The following is an 18,900-nucleotide window of genomic DNA, read 5'->3' as shown; positions in this document are numbered from 1 at the left end:
TTCTTGTTAATGTCCAAGTTTACTGATGATACAAACGTTGCAGGGTGGTTAATGACAGGAATGACTGTATGCTACTGCAACAGGGTCTAGAAAAGTTATGCAGATGGACTGAGAAATGGAAATTGAAGTTTGTTGACAAATGCAAAGTACTGCATATGGGTGGGTAGCTATAACTTCTAGAGTAACATAGCAAGTGTGTGGTTGCGGAAACACTCAGGGTTTCAGAAAATGAAAAAGACCTGGGGGAAATTGTGCAGTCAGATATAAAATTCTCTGAGCAATCCATACAGGCTGCCAAGATGGCTCGTGGGTTTTTGTTAATGATATACAGGAATTTTGCTAGCAGATATTTTGCTGGAGACACTGAAAATTGCAGTGTCTGGAGTCTAGGCACTTGCGAGGTGATCTGATTGAGATGTTTAAGGCTTTGAACGAATTGAGCAAGCTCAATGCTGATAAGATTCTTCTTTTTGCTCAGACCACACACGAGGGGGTATAATTTCAAATTGAGTAAAGACAGTCGTAGAATAGATGTGTGGAATTTTGCCTTGAGCTTCGGATGGTTGATTGCCAGCAGAAACTTCCATCCGTTATTGTTGTGGAAGTTGATAGACTAAATAAATTCATCGAGAAACTAGACAAACTATTGGACGGAATGAATAGGTAAATGGAAGTGTCGCGCCCCCCCCCCCCCGTTTTTTTTTTTTTTTTTCTGATGATGTTTAAGCTTGCTTTTTTTTTTGCATCTTATGACACTACTAATAATGCAAATGCTAAATCCAACATCATTAACTGTATTTCTTCCCACTTAATGGTTCCTTTATATTCAGATTCATAATGCATGAAGAGTTTCTGATTACATTTCTTTCTCTCATTGGTTCTCTAATATGCTGCTGTATGTTATGTTTGGATGCCATTTGGGAGATAAGAGAGCAGATCACACTGCATATATGCTGCATATTGTGGTCTGTAAATCCTATAGCATTGTGTGATTTGGTTAACTGTAATGAAGACTATTTCTGTCTTTCAATTTTTTTTTTTCTTGTTTTTCAAAGAGAACAAATATAAAATAGGCTGTTCAATGTTGCAACTGTAATGAAGGCAGAGAAGGTATATTTGTTCATATACCACCAGCTAATTGGAAAGAATTTCCCATTATGATGAAAAAAAAGAGTACCCAATAAAGGGGCGCCTCCGTAGCCAGGAGCAGCAGTGCGTAGCACATGCTTCTTGATTAGACCAGGATTCAAGCCCGTGACCACCAAATACAGAGGATACAGAAAGGACAGGGAATGACCACCGCATATCCCGGAGCAGTATGGCCTTAGTTGCTAATGCTCCTAAAAACCAAATAACAACAAATAACAAGCCCAATAAAGGTCCAAGTTAAATTCCACAAAGTAGCAACATCCACTCCTAATTGATCAAATTGAGCTTAATGACTCAATACAGGGTTTAAACCCTGCAAAGCAACAGCCTGGTCTTTTGCTATCAAGATTGCAAGTACGGAATTTGCTAACTGAAATGGTACAAAAAATTTTGTATCTAGAAAGAGAAATAAGAGAGAACATGGTAACATTTTATGGTATATTTATTCCTGCGGTGTGTGCCTAGTTATAAATGCACTAATGGAAGGACTGGAATTTTAATCCAAAGCTGAAGAATGGCAGCCGCTACTCTTTAGCTTTTATTAATTGATTCATACAAAGTAAGTTTAAATTTTATATAACAGAAAAGTACAAAGCCTTCAGTATCTGTGTCTCATTCTGTTAGAATGAATTAAACTTATGCGAGTACATCCCAAATACTGAATGTAGTTAAATATAAGAAACGTCGGTGATGGTTATGTGGTGATTTTAAGGTCATCACACCCCCATGGGTAGCACAGTTGGTAGGATTGCTGTCCTCCCCACACCAGGTGGAAAAGACCTGAGTTCGAATCCTGTTGATGACGAGAGGAATTTTTAAGGGTCTTTTTCACAACATGATTGAGTTAGTCAGTCTCAGGCAAAGGTAGCATGGTTTATTCCTCCTGGAAACTCAAGTTTTTCATCCAGCAAAACAGAAAATTGACCTCAGAACACACTCAATTCACACACAATATGCATGGAGCAACATAGCCTTAGTTACCAATGCTATTTAAACCCAACAACAACCAACCAACCAACCAACCATTAAAGTCATCACACTATTACTTGGTGTTCAGGTTGGATATACGAAGTATTGCTATTTCCCCTGCTTGTGGGACAGCTGAGTAACAGAAAAGTAATATGCCTTCAAGGTTTGGCCTGTTGAAAGAAGACTTTGTTCCTGGGAAAAATAATGTAACCTACAGCATTAGTGGATCATAAGTTGATATTTCTTCCTTCATTACATATAAAGCTATGCTTAATGAAAATTTTCTGCAATTTAGCTTAGAAACTCATTGTTTTGTTATTTGGTTTTTAGGAGCATTAGCAACTAAGGCCATATTGCTCCGGGATATGCGGTGGTCATTCCCTGACCTTTCCGCATCCTACGTATTTGGTGGTGACTGGCTCGAACCCCGGTCTAATCAAGAAGGTTGTGCTATGCACTGCTACTCCTTCCCACCTGGCTGGAGGCGTCTTTAGAAACTCAATGACTCTTTATTGGTAAGGCAAATTGGAAAACTGTCGCATCTAGAAAGAGAAATAAGATTGGAGTTATGAATAAAACCTAAGGTCAGTTTAGCTGCATGGCAGTCATCAAGCAGTAATAATCTTTATTTCACACTTGTATGGTTATAAATTTACTGGGCATGGCCAACTGGACAAATCTATTTTCCACAGATTTTTATGTAATCAAAAAGAAGAAACTATAAACAACTGTGGAAATACTCTTGCATAGCTGTAAAAATTTAGGTTGCTAGTTGTCTCTTAAAATTCACATTTCACATTTGCATGCATATTAATTCTTTTTCTCCAAAAACAGATGCTCTTGCTTAGAAAGTAGGTGATGAGAAGTATTACCAAGACATAAATAGGTTGCCGTAGCTGAGTGATCAGGCGCAAGGGTGTACATATATACATGCACTTATAGAAACTATGGTTCAAGCCTGTGGTCTGCTAAATATGGTGATGTTTCTTGTATTCACTATCTTGTGAACTCCTCTGAATGTATGGTCATCTTAGAGTATAAATAGAAAATTAATTAATTTATTTATTTATACGAGGAATGTTACTATCAAGAAAGGTGGAATGGATTAAGCCATGATTGGTGTCTTGTATTCTTTTTTTGCAAAGTTGAAACGATATATATAGAGAGAAATTTGTTTTATTGAATTTTTAGTCACCATTGTAATTTTTTATCTTAATATTTATACATAATACAAGGATGTGGCATTTCTTGTTAATAAATGTTTATTCTCTGTTAAATAATGTTATTTTGAATCGCAGAGAAAACATGTATGCTCATTTGTCTTAATTGAAAATAAAAGAAAATAAAATCTTTTATGTGCATTACATCTGAAAAATAATTAAACAAAAATTCTAAAAAAAAAAGGAAATATAAAGTAAAACAATTATGAAAAGCATTCAAAAGAAAACCCAACGTGACTCTGTACACGTATTATATCTCTCTTAATCATCAAAAGCATTCTTCAAATTCCTCCAAACATCACTTTCAGATGATCATAGTGTATATCATATATGATTGTAGTGTATATTGTATAGCATTAGCATTAGTAGAGGCATTTGTTGCAAAAAAGCAAGCTTATGCAGCATCAGCCAAAAAAAAATAAAGTAAAATAAAAAAATAACCACTTCCACTTCACCCCTCTGTTCGTTCGAAATACCTGTCCAGCTGAGCCTTAAACTTATTTAGGCTATCAACTTCCACAACAAGGGATGGAAGTCTGTTCCACCTACCAACCACCTGCTGGCTAAAGGCAAATTTCCGCACATCTATCCTACATCTGTCTTTCCTCAATTTGAATTTATGCCCTCTCAGGTGATTATTCTGAGCAAGAGGAAGAATCCCATCAGCATTGAGCATGCTCAAACCATTCAAGGCTTTGTACACCTCTATCAGATCACCTCGCTGCTGCCTAGTCTCCAGACACTGTAATTCGCAAAACTTAAGCCTTTCTTCCTAAGAGCACCCCTTTGTTCCATTCACTAATCTTGTTGCTCTTCTCTGTACTCGTTCCAGCAGCTCTACATCCTTCTTGAAATGAGGCCTCCAGGCCTGTATACAGTACTCTAGGTGTGGCTTGACCATTGCCTTATACAAGGGAATAATCACCTCCTTATCCCTGCTAGAAAAATTCCTATATATCATTGACAATACACCATGAGCTACTCTTGCAGCCCGTCTGCACTGTTCAGAGAACTTCATATCTGCCTGCACAACCACCCCCAGGTCCCTTTCATTCTCTACCACTGTCAGTGTAGTACCACAGAGTTGATACGTTGCTCTGGGGTAGCTGTTTCCCATATGTAGTACTTTACATTTGCTAATGTTAAACTTCATTTGCCACCTCTCAGCCCATCTGCTCAACCTTTCCAGATCCTGTTGCAGCAGCATAGTGTCAGTAGTGTCCTTGACAACCTTCGTATCGTCTGCAAACCTGGACATTAAGCTTGATATACCATCAATATCATTTATAAATACAGAGAACAATAAAGGACCCAATACTGAACCCTGAGGGACTCCACTAATAACATTAATCCACGATGAGCAGTGTCCATTGATTACCACTCTCTGTCTTCTCTCCCTCAACCACCCCTTTATCCATAGCAGCAATTTGCCTCCAATGCCACACTGCTCCAATTTGTGCAGCAGTCTTCCATGTGCAACAGTATCAAAAGCCTTTCTAAGATCCAAGTATATAATATCAAAGTTATTCCCTGCATCCAGTTCTTTTGTGACTGCATCATAGTATCCAATCAAATTGGTCAGGCAAGACTTCCCCTTAACAAAACCATGCTGTGTCTGAACTATAACTGAAGTCTTGTCAAGATGATCCTGCAGTGCTTCTTTAACCAGAGCCTCCATTAATTTTCCAGGAACAGAAGTTTAACTCACAGGTCTATAATTACTTGTGTCAGCCTTTGATCCTCCCTTGTGAATTGGGGTCACATTTGCACATCTCCAGTCCATAGGTACCTCCCCTGAGTCCAAGGAAGCTCTCATAATTATGGCTAAGGGTTTGCTTACTTCCTTTGCTGCCTCCTTTAATATAACTGGATAGATCCCATCCACCCCAGGTGCCTTTCTTGTGTTTATCTTCAACAATTTCTCCTCCACTTTACTCTCAGTTTTACAAGATTCTCTAGCTTACTGCTAGAGTTGAATACACCTCTGGCATTCCCCTCGCTGAATAACTCCTCATGTGTGAATGTCGATGCAAAATATTCATTTAGTTTGTTAGCTACCTGAGCAGGGTCATCAACAGTTGACCCATCGATATCAAGTGGACCAATCTGATTCATCCCCTTCCTTCTAGAGTTTACATAAGTAAAGAACTCTTTGCTGTTTTTCTTCGCATCCCTTGCCAAGGATCGCTCGTAATCTACCTTCGCCTGCCTAACCTCCTTTGTAACTTGGTTACAGATCAACTTGTATCTATCATAGGCTTCTGTGTCACATGTTAATTTGTATGTATCCCATGCATTTTTCTTCTCTGCCATATGCCTCATTAGTTCATCTGACATCCATTTAGGCCTAAACCTTGAACAATATTTCTTAGTTGGTATGTAAAGCCTAGTAGCTTGCAAGATAAGTTCTTTGAATGCTTCCTGTTTTGAATTTGCTGTTGGTAACATCATCAGTTGATCCCACTGTATAGAATTTAAATACTGTCTCAGTCCATCGTAGTCGCCTTTACGAAAGCAATACCCCTTCCCTTTACCCCTAATGGTAGTTACCTCTTTGAGTAACTCCCACTTCAGAACACTGTGATCACTGCCACCTAGTGGTTCATTTATCTGCAGATTCTTAATGCATGAAGAATCACTACTGATAATCAAATCAAGAGTATTATTCCCTCTAGTTGCCTCCCAAACATGCTGATATAGAAAACAATCATCCAATAAATCCACAAAAGCCTTGCTAGTGTGTGAGTGACCAGCCCCCAAATTCCAGTCGATATCTGGGAAATTAAAATCCCCCATTATAAGACTCTCAGATTTACTGGCCCACTCTATTTCTCTGTACAGTTTCTTATTATACTCATCAGAGTCATTAGGCCTATAGCACACTCCTACTCTCAATTTTGATCTCCCAATGCTTATGTCACACCAAACTGACTCGACACTGCACTGTCCAGCAGTGTCGACTGGCTTCACTTCCTTGGATTTTATGTGTTTCTTAACCAATAGCATAACCCCTCCTCCCTTCCTATCCTGTCTATCCTTTCTGTAGACATTGTACTCTCCAAATTCCAGTTCTGCATTCCTTATATCTGTGTGACACCACGTCTCTGAAATCCCAACAATATCTGCCTTTGATGTTTTGAGCAATAACTCAAATTCATCAAATTTATTTACTAAACTCCTAGCATTGGTGTACACGCAAGTATACATGCACCTGCTCTTCCTCTTAGCCACCCTAACACAACCCATGTGTTTACTTGTACCCCCATGATTCCCAGCAGTCTCTGTAATATCCTGCATCTTATTTTCCAGGCTGCTGCTCATTCCAATAGAAGCAGTGCAAGAATCACTTTCTCCTCTGCCAGTGGTTACTGTTAATAACTATACTGTGGCTCTCTGGCACTATACTGTGGCTCTCTGGCAGCACTGCCCCAGGCCCCAGAGTTGCCCGAACTTTCTAGGGCAAGAGTTCTTAAAGTGGTCTATGTGGACCCCTATGGGTTGATCGCATTGTGCAGGGGTGGTAGAGTAAGACCTTGGGGTTGAAAGATGGGATGGACATTGATTCTCAACTTATGGCGAACTTATGGTTGCAATGGTCAGTTGCTAAGCTATTTTAGCTTAGCAATTGACAAGCCTAGATCACTTTGAGGACTTGACCATAACTGTTTTCAACTCCTTATATTCCTCATATTTTGCATCTATGACAGAACAAGTATAGGCTGTCTGCATCAGTTTTAATACTTCCATCATATTGAAAACATCAGATCAGTGACCACTACCTTTCAGTGCTTGAAGACTGCTTTGTGTTATAATATATTGACTTTCCTTCGGTGTAATTGATTGACTCATCTTAACTCAAGCAGTTTTCAGAGATATTTAGTAATATTTTTAGACTTGCACATTTCCAAATTTCTAGGAATCTGACTTTGGATAGACATTTGTTCATCAGAACAAGTAAGTGGTCTGAGAGAAGGCTCTTAACAATGAACCCTCTATTTTCTACTAGTCATGATCTGGGGAAAGCTTAACAATGCAAACTTCTGTGAGTTCCTGTCGTAAGCATTTAGTCCAATACCAGTTTTAACTCTTCATGGGGGGGTGCCTCTGTAGCCAGGTGGGCAGGAGCAGCAGTGCATAGCACACGCTTCTTGATTAGACCGGGGTTCGAGCCCGTGACCACCAAATACGGAGGGTTAGGGAATGACCACCGCATATCCCCTGAGCAATATGGCCTTAGTTGCTAATGCTCCTAAAAACCAAATAACAAACTCTTCATGGGTGAAGGGTAGTTGCATTTGGTGGTTAATATATGCAGCATTTGATGCCAGGATCTATTGCTGCACTTGCTTTGTTTCCTCATTGTCTGTTGGAAGAAGCACATCCAAAATATTATTTATGGATGCCTCCCGGGTTTGGGTTTAATGTTTCATCAGGGGTGGCAGTAGTGTGGATAATTTCTCCTCTGGGCAGCTTGCTGGTGAAAATAAAAGAAAAAAAAAAAAGGTGGAATGCTGCATAAAATTGTGTGTCATCCTTGTGCAGTGGCAAAGTTAGTCTTCTCTGTATCATTCCAACTTTAGTGCATGTACTTGGTGACAAAGCAAGTGCTGTGAGATGATCAGTCACATTCTTTTGGGCGATATGAAATGGTTTCTGTTTTGTCTTCATTTTTACCTTTTTCACTTTTTTTTTTTTCAAAAAAGAGTTGATCTCAGCAACTCTCTTATTGAAAAAAAAAATTTTCTGAATAATTAATGCAGTTACATTGCATTTCATAGTAATGCAAAATAGTCTTTTCAAAATTAAAAATGGAGGTGAAAGGAAAACAATTCAGTACCATTCAAAAGAATACAACTGATTATCTCAAAGAAATAACTATGGAGGAATTTTAAGAATGCTTTCAGTAATTAAAATAGAGGTGTAACAAGTGTATAATTCCGTGGGAACTATTTGAGTTTCTTTGTTATTTGGTTTTTAGGAGCATTACCAACTAAGGCCATATTGCTCCGGGGATATGTGGTGGTCATTCCCTGACCTTTCCGCATCCTCCGTATTTGGTGGTCATGAGCTCGAACCCCGGTCTAATCAAGAAGCGTGTGCTATGCACTGCTGCTCCTGCCCACCTGTCTACGGAGGCGCCAACTATTTGAGAGATTTTCATCATAATAAATTTTTTTATGAATTCTTTTTTTTTTGTCTTATTACTTTGCAGATGCCTGTGTTAATGAAATTTATAAATATGTAATATTTATATAAATCAGACAGCATTTTATCTATTTCAGATGCTCTACATGGGTGTTGTTTTATATGCTCCTGCTCTAGCCCTTAGTACAGTGACGGGTCTCTCTAAGTGGACTTCAGTTATCTGTATTGGTGTAGTCTGCACTATTTATTCTGCTATTGTAAGTCATTATTTTGGTACTTTTGTGTGCAGGATTATTTAATTTATGGTTATAATGTTTTATATTATTATTTTATACAGCAATATATGCCATCATTTCCATAATCAATTTCAGCATGATGGGGGATTTCCATTTGATAGTTATGCAAGCAAAAGCTTTGTTTACTAATGCTTTTTTAATCTATTTTCCCAATAGAAATAAATTGTGTGTTAGGCAAAGTCAGAGGTTCCCAAAGTGTGAGACATGTCCACCCACTGTAGGGAGCAGATTTGTTTTTTTGGAGGGGCATGTTGTTTTTATGAAGTTTTTTTTTTTTTTTTTTTTTTTTTTAATGAAATATCGTCAGAGCATTCCACTAATCCATGCATGAGGGATATTTTATTTTAATCTTTGAGATTAAATCTGTTGAAGTATATATATTAATTTATAAAGGTATACATACTCATGGCCAAATTTTATGTCAAATCTATTTATTTTCACTTGTTTTGAAAGATGGGAAATATGAAATATTGTAAGGAAGGTATGAAAGTTATGAAATATTTTAAGGGGGATGCAAAGTATAAAAAACCTCTAGGCCAAGGTAATACTTTTTAAACAAGCAAGCAAACCTAAGGTAGAATTCATGCAATATGCTATAGAAGAATCCCTGATTATTTTACTCCATTATAGTTCTTGCAAACATCAGCTGTATTAAATAAAATATCAACTATGTTAGATTATTTTATTTTAAATGGTTGACACTGAATCCTTTATATTATGAATAGATATTGACTGGAACTTGTGGATTGGTCACTTGCACACTAGCAGGACTTTTGTGGATTTATTGGATGATTATTTTCTACAGCAGCAGTATGTTTGAGAGGCAATCAGAGGGAGTAATACTCTTGATCTGATTATCAGCAGTGATTCCTCATGTATTAAGAATCTGCAGATAAAGGAGCCACATGGTGACAGTGATCGCAGTGTGCTGATGTGGAATTTATTCAAAGATGTAACTACCATCAGGGGTAATGGGAAGGGTTTTTGCTTTCGTAAAGGTGACTACAGTGGTCTCAGACAGTTTTTAAATTCTGTATGTTGTTACCAACAGAAATATTGTTCAAGGTTTGCTTAAATGGATGCCAGATGAACTAATGAGACTCATAGTAGAGAAGGAAAATGCATGGGATGCATATAAACTATCAGGTGACACAGAAACCTGTGAGGGATATAAACTGGTCTCTAATCAAGTCACAAAGGATGTTAGACAGGCAAAAGCAGATTGCAAGAAATCCTTGGCAAAAAATGCAATGAAAAACAGCAAAGAGTTCTTTACTTATATAAACTCTAGAAGGAAGGGTATGAATCAGATAGGTCCACTTGATATTGATGGTTCAACTGTTGATGAATCTGCTCAGGTAGCTGACAAACTGGATGATTATTTTGCATCCTCATACATGAGGAGATATTCAGGGAGGAAATGCCAGAAGTTTATCAAACTATGGCAGAAACTAAATGATTTTGTAATAACTGAGGGCAAAGTGGAGGAGAAATTATTGAAGTTAAACATAAGAAAAGTACCTGGGGTGGATGGGATCTATCCAGTTATATTAAAGGAGGCAGCAAAGGAAATAAGCAAACCCTTAGCCATAATTATGAGAATTTCCTTGGACTCAGAGGAAGTCCCACGAACTGGAGATGGGCAAATGTGTCCCCTATTCACAAGAGTTCAAAGGGTGAAATGAGTAATTACAGACCTGTTAGTTTAACTTCTGTTCTGGGGAAATTAATGGAGTGCACTGGTTAAAGAAGCACTGCAGGATCATCTAGACAAGACTTCAGTTATAGTCCAGACACAGTATGGGTTTGTTAAAGGGAAATCTTGTCTGACTAATTAAATTGGATACTATGATGTGGTCACAAAGGAACTGGATGTAAAAAATAATTTTGATATCATATACTTGGATTTTAGGAAAGTTTTTGAAACTATGGAAGACTACTGTACAAAGCAGTATGGTATAAAGTGTACATTGTTGTTATGGATACAAGGGATGGTTGAGTGGGAGAAGACAGGTTGGTAATCAGTGGACACTGCTCTTCGTGGAATAGTTTTATTAGTGGAGTCCCCCAGGGTTCAGTGTTGGGCCCATTGTTGTTTTCTATATTTATTAATGATATCGATGAAGGTATATCAGGGTTAGTGTCCATGTTTGCAAATGATATGAAGGTTGGCAGAGTTGTTAATGACACTAATGAGAGTGCGCTGCTGCAACAGGATCTAGAAAAATTGAGCAGATGATCTGAGAGGTGGCAACTCAAGTTTAACATTGACAAATATAAAGTACTGCATATGGATAGCAGTAACCCCCAGAGTAACATATCAACTGTGTGGTACTACACTGAAGATAGTGGAGAATGAAAAAGCCCTGGGAGTAATTGTGCAGTCAGATATGAAGCTTTCTGAGCAGTGCAGATAATTTGCAAGATTAGCTCATGGGGGATCTTGTCAATGTTATACAGGAATTTTTCTATTTAACAGGGATAAGAAGGTGATTATCCTCTTGTATAAGGCTATGGTTAGGCCACACCTTGAGTACTTGTATACAGCTCAGCAGCTCTAAATCATTTTAGGAATGATTTAGAGCTGCTGGAATGAGTACAGAGAAGGGCAATGAGATTGGTGAATTGAACAAAGGATTGCTCTTACAAAAAAGGAATGTTCTGCAAATTGCAGTGTCTTTAGACTAGGCAGCTGCGAGGTGATCTGATTGAGGTGTATAAGGCCTTGAATGGTTTGAGAAGCTCAGTGCTGATGAGATTCTTCCTCTTGCCCAGATGAATCACCTTAGGGGACATAAATTCAAATTGAGGAAAGACAGTTATAGAATAGATGTGTGGAAATTTTGATTGCTGAAACAAACTTCCATCTGTCGTTTTAGTAGTTGACAGCATAAATAAATTCAAGGCAGAACTAGACTAACATTTGGAGTGGATGGATGGGTTAAGTGGGAAGGGAAGGGTCTCTTTTTTTTAAAACTTGCTTTCTTGCATCATATGCCAATACGAGGTATGGCTGTTAAATAATGAGATTTTATGCTGAGCCACTGCCCACCAAGCACTACCTATGAAACAAAGGCACAGCAGTTGGCCTTGATCCTTTCTTTAGTTTTCTGCCAAGTTAAGTTCCAACACACTCATTCACTTTACAGTGACAAGTTCTTGCTACCTTGTCGTTTTGCACTTTGCCAGAATATTGACAGACAAAAGAATCAAATGATTCAAATCTTTAACAAAAAAAAAAAAAAAAACCACCAACTGAAAGTTATGAGTTGTTATGTCAAGTTTCTTGAGAAGATACTATCTCAAGAGCTCGCGTGTTTGAATGGCATAAAAGATTTTTAGAAGGAAGATAGAATGTGCAAGATGATGAGTGACCAGGCTGTCCAGTATTGATGAAAATGTGGACTGGGTAAGGACATCGATTATCATAACTCAATGTGGACAAATAAACAATTAGAAGATTTTAACTGAAAAATTTGGCATGAGAAAAATGTGGAACGATGAAATCAAGGAATGAGAATCCAGCTTGTGAAGTTGTTTGCAAAAAAATTGAGGATTCATATTTTCTGAGTACTTTAATTACTTGCAATGAAAGCTGTCTGTTCCAGTAAAACTCAGAAACTAAAAGACAGTCTTTGTAGTGGAAGACAAAACAGTCCCCCAGATCCAAAAAAAAAAAAAAAAAGCAAGGATATCAAACTCGAAAATGAAAACCATGCTTCTTGTTTTCTTCGATATTAAAGAAATTATTATGGCTGAATACATCCCACCAAATCAGACTGTCAGTCAAATATACTACATTGAAGTTCTGATGTGGCTGCATGAAAAAATTCGAAGGAAGAGGCTTGAAGAGACCGGAAGGATGGTTGGATGTCCCAGAAAACAATGAACTATCTGTTTGCCAGTTTCTGGCCAAAAAACAAATTCCTGTGTGTGTGTGTGTGTGTGTGTGTGTGTGTGTGTGTGTGTGTGTGTGTGCACACTGCTCACCCAGACCCTTGTGACTTTTTTCTCTTCCCTAAAATTTTCAGTTTAGGGAAGAGAATAGTTAAGGGAAATCGATTTTCAGTCCACTGAAGACATTCTGTGCTTGGAAGTAACATATAAAACAGTGTACAAGCCCAAGGCTATTATTTTGATAACCTGTAAGGCATGAAATAGTTCATTATTCTATAGAATTTTATCTTTTTTGCAACAGTCTCATTATTTAATTGTTACACCTTGTATTTTGATGTGTGGAGAACTTTTTTGAATTCATATAATATTCATGCAAATTTACAGTGACTTCAGAATGATGTTCACTCTGTCAACTGTTAGCATTTTTGTTGGTGAGATCATGGACATATTTGATATCTGCTTCAACTGCTGGAGTTATCTGAGTGCAAATCTGGGATATCACATACTAATGTTATGTGACATCCCAGTGTTAGTTTCAGTATTAGCTGTATGGTGCAAAGAAGCCTTAGGCAGTGGTTTTCAACCTTTTTTTTTAATAACGGCAGCCCTAAGTGATTTATTTTATTTTGCGGCATCCCTACTCAACTTTCTGCCTGTTAGATCCGATTCTCTCGGGGGGGGGGGGTTCAAAGAAAGTGCATCACCCCTTAAAATTGTAATTGTCGTCTGAATAATGTAAGTATATGGCAATATTTCTTACAGATTGCATCAGATAAGATTAACACTCGTAGGTGATGTAATATTGCATCAGCTATTTAAGCATGCTCTACAAGAGTTGCAGTCATTCTTTGCTCATGCCAGGATGGCGAGTTACGTGCAGTTGATGCCACGAAGAAACAGTGCTATTGTTGCTTTATGTGAGGAAGGATGTTCTTCCTGACATATTGCTTATAGAGTGTCTTGTAATCAGTTGACAGTGAGTAGATTACTTTCCAAAGAAATCTTTGGAAAGAATCTTTAGATTTCTTTTCAAGAATACTGGTTCTGCTGATGGGAAAAAAGGAACTGGACGCAAAAGAGTCTCTGCACCAAAACAGGACCTCATTTTGACGCACTTATGCCTTAAAAACCGTGAAGCTTCTTCGTCCGAGCTGAAAAAAGATTGGAAAGAACATACAGCAATGGTAGCAATTGTAGTAACAGTCAGAAGATGCCTCTTCAAAAATGGACTTGTAGCCCATCATCCTAAGAAGAAGCCTCTCTCTTCACACAATAAATAAAAAAGGCCCGATTAATTTGATGTAAGGAGCATGTCAAATGGACCCCCGAGCAGTGGAAGTCCAGTTATTTTCTCGGATGAGAGGAAATAAAACCTGCGTGGCTCTGATGCGAGACAAATGATTTGCCATAGATGTGGTGAAGAATACTATCCAGACTGTATGGTGTCTACAGCAAAATTCCCCGCCAGCCAAATGATATGGGGGTGCATTTCGTATTGCAGAATAGGTCACCTATTCTGCAATACGAATTAACCAGTTAGTTTAACTTCTGTTCCGGGTAAAATAATGAAGTTGCTGGTTAAAGATGCATTGCAGGATCATCTAGACAAGACTGCAGCAATAATTCAGACACAGCATGGGTTTGTTAAGGGAAAGTCTTGTCTGACAAATTTGATAGGATATTATGATGTGGTTACAAAGGAACTGGATGCGAAAAATAATTTTGATATCATATATTTGGATTTCAGGAAAGCTTTTGACACTGTTGCGCATGGAAGACTATTGTACAAATTGAAGCAGAATGGTATTAAGGGTAAGTTGCTACAATGGATGAAAGGATGGTTAAGTGCTAGAAGACAGAGGGTGGTAATCAATGGGTGCTGCTCTTCTTGGACTAATGTTATTAGTGGAGTCCCACAGGGTTCGGTGTTAGGTCCACTGTTGTTTTGTATATTTATCAATGATATTGATGAAGGTATATCAGGCTTAATGTCGAAGTTTGCAGATGATACAAAGGTGGGCAGGGTTGTTAATGACAGTAATGGCAGTGTGCTACTGCAACAGGATCTAGATAATTTGGGCAGATGGGCTAAGAAGTGGCAACTGAAGTTTAACCTTGACAAATGCAAAGTACTACATATGGGTAGAAGTAACCCCAGAGAAACGTACCAACTGTGTGGTACTACACTTAAGGTGGTAGAAAATGAAAAAGACCTGGGAGTAATTGTGCAGGCAGATATGAAGTTTTCTGAGCAATGCAGACAGGCTGCCAGGGCAGGTCATTGGGTTTTGTCAATGATATATAGGAATTTTGCTAGCAGGGAAAAGGAGGTGATTATCCCTCTGTATAAGGCAATGGTCAGGCCACGGCTTGAGTACTGCGTACAGGTCTGAGGCCTCATTTTAGGAAGGATGTAGATTTACTTGAGCTTGTATAGAGAAGGGCAACAAGATTGGTGAGGGGAAGGAAGGGATCCTCTTACCAAGAGAGGCTTAAGTTCTGCAAATTGCAGTGGCTGGAGACTAGGCACCTGCGCGGTGATCTGATTGAGGTATATAAGGCCTTGAATGGGTTGAGCACGCTGAATTCTGATGGGATCCTTCCACTTGTTCAGATTACGAATCTAAGGGGGCATAAATTCAAATTAAGAAAAGACAGATGTGGAATAGATGTGCGGAAATTTTCCTTTAGCCAGCGGGTGGTTAATTGCTGGAACAAACTTCCATCTGTCGTTGTGGAAGTTGATAGGTTGCATAAATTTAAGGAGGAACTGGACAGGCATTTGGAGGGAATGGTGTGATTTTTTTTTTTTTTTTTTTTTTGGCTGATGCTGCATAAGCTCATACATTTGCTTTCTTGCATCACATGCCACTACTACTACTACTACCTGCAGTTTATAAAAAGTTCCATAAATTCCAAGGGATGCCTGTTGGAAGGCAAATTGCTATATTGGAAGGCAAATTGCTGCCAACCATTAGAAACTATCTCAACCTGCCAAGTAACTGCATCTTTCAGGACGACTCTGCTCCTTGTCATTGGGCAAAAAGTGTAAATAGGCACTTCTGTAGTTATTTTAGCTTCATTTCTGAATTAGAGGTTCGACAGTAATGTATTTCCATTTGTTACAGGTAAAAAAATGGTTGGAAGACCAGTCCATTACAACTCTTAGCTGGCCAGGAAATAGCCCGGACTTGAATTCTATAGAGAACTTTGGCAAATCAAAGGCCCTTCGTGAACTTCATAATTCATGTTTGGAACCACGAACTATCAGTTGATTATCTTCAGAAATTTATCTTGTCAATGCCTCGACAGTATGATTAAAAAGATAGTGTACACCTTTTTATAATGAAATAAACATATAAATTAAAAAAAAATAAGTGTAAGTAACTTAAACCCAAATTATATGGCACCCCTGAATGTTGTGGCACCCCAGTTGAAAACCACTGCCTTAGGGTTTTGCTACAGTGCGAAAAAGCCTCCTCGGTGCTCTTTGTGTGGTTGCTGATCCAGCCGATCTTTGACTTTTCCTGAGCTGTCAATCTTAGCTATTCACATAGGTAATTTATTTCAAAAATTAACAACTTATTAGCTAACAAAAATTTTACTTCCAAGCTAAAACTCTTCCACTGTAACTTTAATTTATGATCTCTAGTTTTGGTATCTTAAAATAATATAACCATAAAAATAATCAGAGGTTTGTAAGAGCCTTATAGACCTCAATCAGATCCCCCATCTCTCTCTAAGGTGTTTAATTACCAAGCTCTGTAGCCCACATAATCAAAGCTTTTCCTCATGTGGATATTTTTTGTTAGCCTGACCAAGCTTGAAATGGTTCAAAGATGCATGTCATCCATATTTGTGCCTTTTCAAGAAGTTTTGATGTCTTTTTTTTTTTCAGAGGGCTGTCATAAACATGTGAAGACAGAAAGGTTAGTCTGAGGCAGTAAGGAGATAAAAATGAGTAAGTTGGGGGTTATTTCTTCCTTTTGGTTGAGCAGAAACTTAATGGCTAGGTGTGATCTTCAAAGTTGGATATAGTATGCATAGTCTCACAAAACATTTTTATTAAAAGAAACGGCCTTTATACAGTCCCTGTCTCAATAAGCAAATGTTCGATAACCATCAATAGGACACTATAGGCCATCCTTGCTACCTGTCTGCACTGAATGGAGAACTTTGTGTCTGCCTGTCTGGATTGTAACTCCCAGATCTCTGTTCCTCTTCTGTCTTTAGCATTTAGCATTAGCATTAGCAGAGGCATATGATGCAAGAAAGCAAGCTTACTCAGCATCAGCCAAAAAAAAAAAAAAAAAAAAAAAAAAAAAAAAACACCCACTCCCATTTCACCCCTCCGTTCGTTCGAAATACCTGTCCAGTTGAGCTTTAAATTTGTTTAGGCTATCAACTTCAACAACAAGTGATGGAAGTCGGTTCCACCAACCAACCACCCGCTGGCCAAAGGCAAATTTCCGCACATCTATCCGACATCCGTCCTTCCTCAATTTGAATTTATGCCCTCTGAGGTGATTATTCTGAGAAAGATGAAGAATCCCATTGGCATTGAGCATGCTCAAACCATTCAAAGCCTTATACACCTCTATCAGATCACCTCGCCGGTGCCTAGTCTCCAGACTCTGTAATTTGCAAAACTTAAGCCTTTCTTCGTAAGAGCAACCCTTTGTTCCATTTACTAATCTTGTTGCCCTTCTCTGTACCCGTTCCAGCAGCTCTACATCCTTCTTGAAATGAGGCCTCCAGACCTGTATACAGTACTCAAGATGTGGCCTTACCATTGCCTTATACAAGGGAATAATCACCTCCTTATCCCTGCTAGAAAAATTCCTGTATATCATTGACAAGACACCATGCGCTACTCTTGCAGCTCGTCTGCACTGCTCAGAGAACTTCATATCTGCCTGCACAATTACCCCCAGGTCCTTTTCATTCTCCACCACTGTCAGTGTAGTACCGCAGAGTTGATACGTTGCTCTGGGGTTACTGTTTCCCATATGCAGCACTTTACATTTGTCGATGTTAAACCTCATTTGCCACCTCTCAGCCCATCTGTTCAACCTTTCCAGATCCTGTTGCAGCAGCATAGCGTCAGTATTGTCCTTAACGACCCTGCCAACCTTTGTATCATCTGCAAACTTGGACATTAAACTTGATATCCCATCATCAATATCATTCATAAACACCGAAAACAACAACGGACCCAACACTGAACCTTGAGGAACTCCACTAATAACATTAGTCCACGTTGAGCAGTGTCCATTGATTACCACTCTCTGTCTTCTGCCACTCAACCATCCCCTTATCCATAGCAGCAATTTGCCTCCAATGCCACACTGCTCCAATTTGTGCAGCAGTCTTCCATGTGCAACAGTATCAAAAGCCTTTCTAAGATCCAAATATATAATATCAAAGTTATTCCCTGCATCCAGTTCTTTTGTGACTACATCATAGTATCCAATCAAATTGGTCAGGCAAGACCTGCCCTTAACAAAACCATGCTGCGTCTGAGCTATAACTGAATTCTTGTCTAGATGATCCTGCAGTGCTTCTTTAACCAGTGCCTCCATTAATTTACCTGGAACAGAAGTTAAACTAACAGGTCTATAATTACTTGTGTCAGCCTTTGATCCTCCTTTGTGAATTGGGGTTACATTTGCACATCTCCAGTCTATGGGCACCTCCCCTGAGTCCAAAGAAGCTCTCATAATTATGGCTAGGGGTTTGCATACTTCCTTTGCTGCCTCCTTTAATATAACTGGATAGATCCCATCCACCCCAGGTGCCTTTTTTATGTTTATCCTCAACAATCTCTCCTCCACTTTCCTCTCAGTTATTACAAAATCATCCAGCTCACTGCCAATGTTTACTTTACCTACATCATTCTCCTTCCTGAATAACTCCTCATGCGTGAATGTAGATGCAAAATACTCGTTTAGATTGTTAGCCACCTGAGCAGGATCCTCAACTGTTGAACCATCAATATCCAGTGGACCAATCTGATTCATCCCTTTCCTTTTCGAGTTCAAGTATGTAAAAAACTCTTTTCTGTTTTTCTTTGCATCCTTTGCCAAGGATTTTTCATAGTCTGCCTTTGCCTGCCTAATCTCCTTTGTGACTTGGTTACAGACCAACTTATATCTATCATAGGCTTCCATGTCACCCATTAATTTGTATGTATCCCATGCATTTTTCTTCTCTGCCACATGTCT

At 38.7% G+C, this 18,900-nt stretch overlaps 1 protein-coding gene and 1 non-coding gene across 2 annotated transcripts in view; one reads left to right on the top strand and one right to left on the bottom strand.

Annotated features, from left to right (window-relative positions):
- LOC150090942 (putative sodium-dependent multivitamin transporter) overlaps window positions 1-18,900 on the top strand; it is a 230,824-nt gene that overhangs the window by 45,815 nt on the left and 166,109 nt on the right. The window contains exon 4 of the mRNA XM_090373547.1: window positions 8,621-8,740. Within this exon, the coding sequence (XP_090229673.1) occupies window positions 8,621-8,740 (120 nt within the window). The remainder of the gene's footprint in view (window positions 1-8,620; window positions 8,741-18,900) is intronic.
- Window positions 7,836-7,946, bottom strand: LOC150090943 (U6 spliceosomal RNA). The gene has a single exon (XR_016547739.1). It is a non-coding gene; the product is annotated as a U6 spliceosomal RNA (small nuclear RNA).

Source organism: Mastigoproctus giganteus, chromosome 1 (genome assembly GCF_048544385.1).
Source record: "Mastigoproctus giganteus isolate SK-2022 chromosome 1, ASM4854438v1, whole genome shotgun sequence".
Taxonomy (NCBI): Eukaryota; Metazoa; Arthropoda; class Arachnida; order Uropygi; family Thelyphonidae; genus Mastigoproctus; species Mastigoproctus giganteus.
Note: the sequence above shows the minus strand (reverse complement) of the source record. Positions and strands in the feature narration are given on the sequence as shown.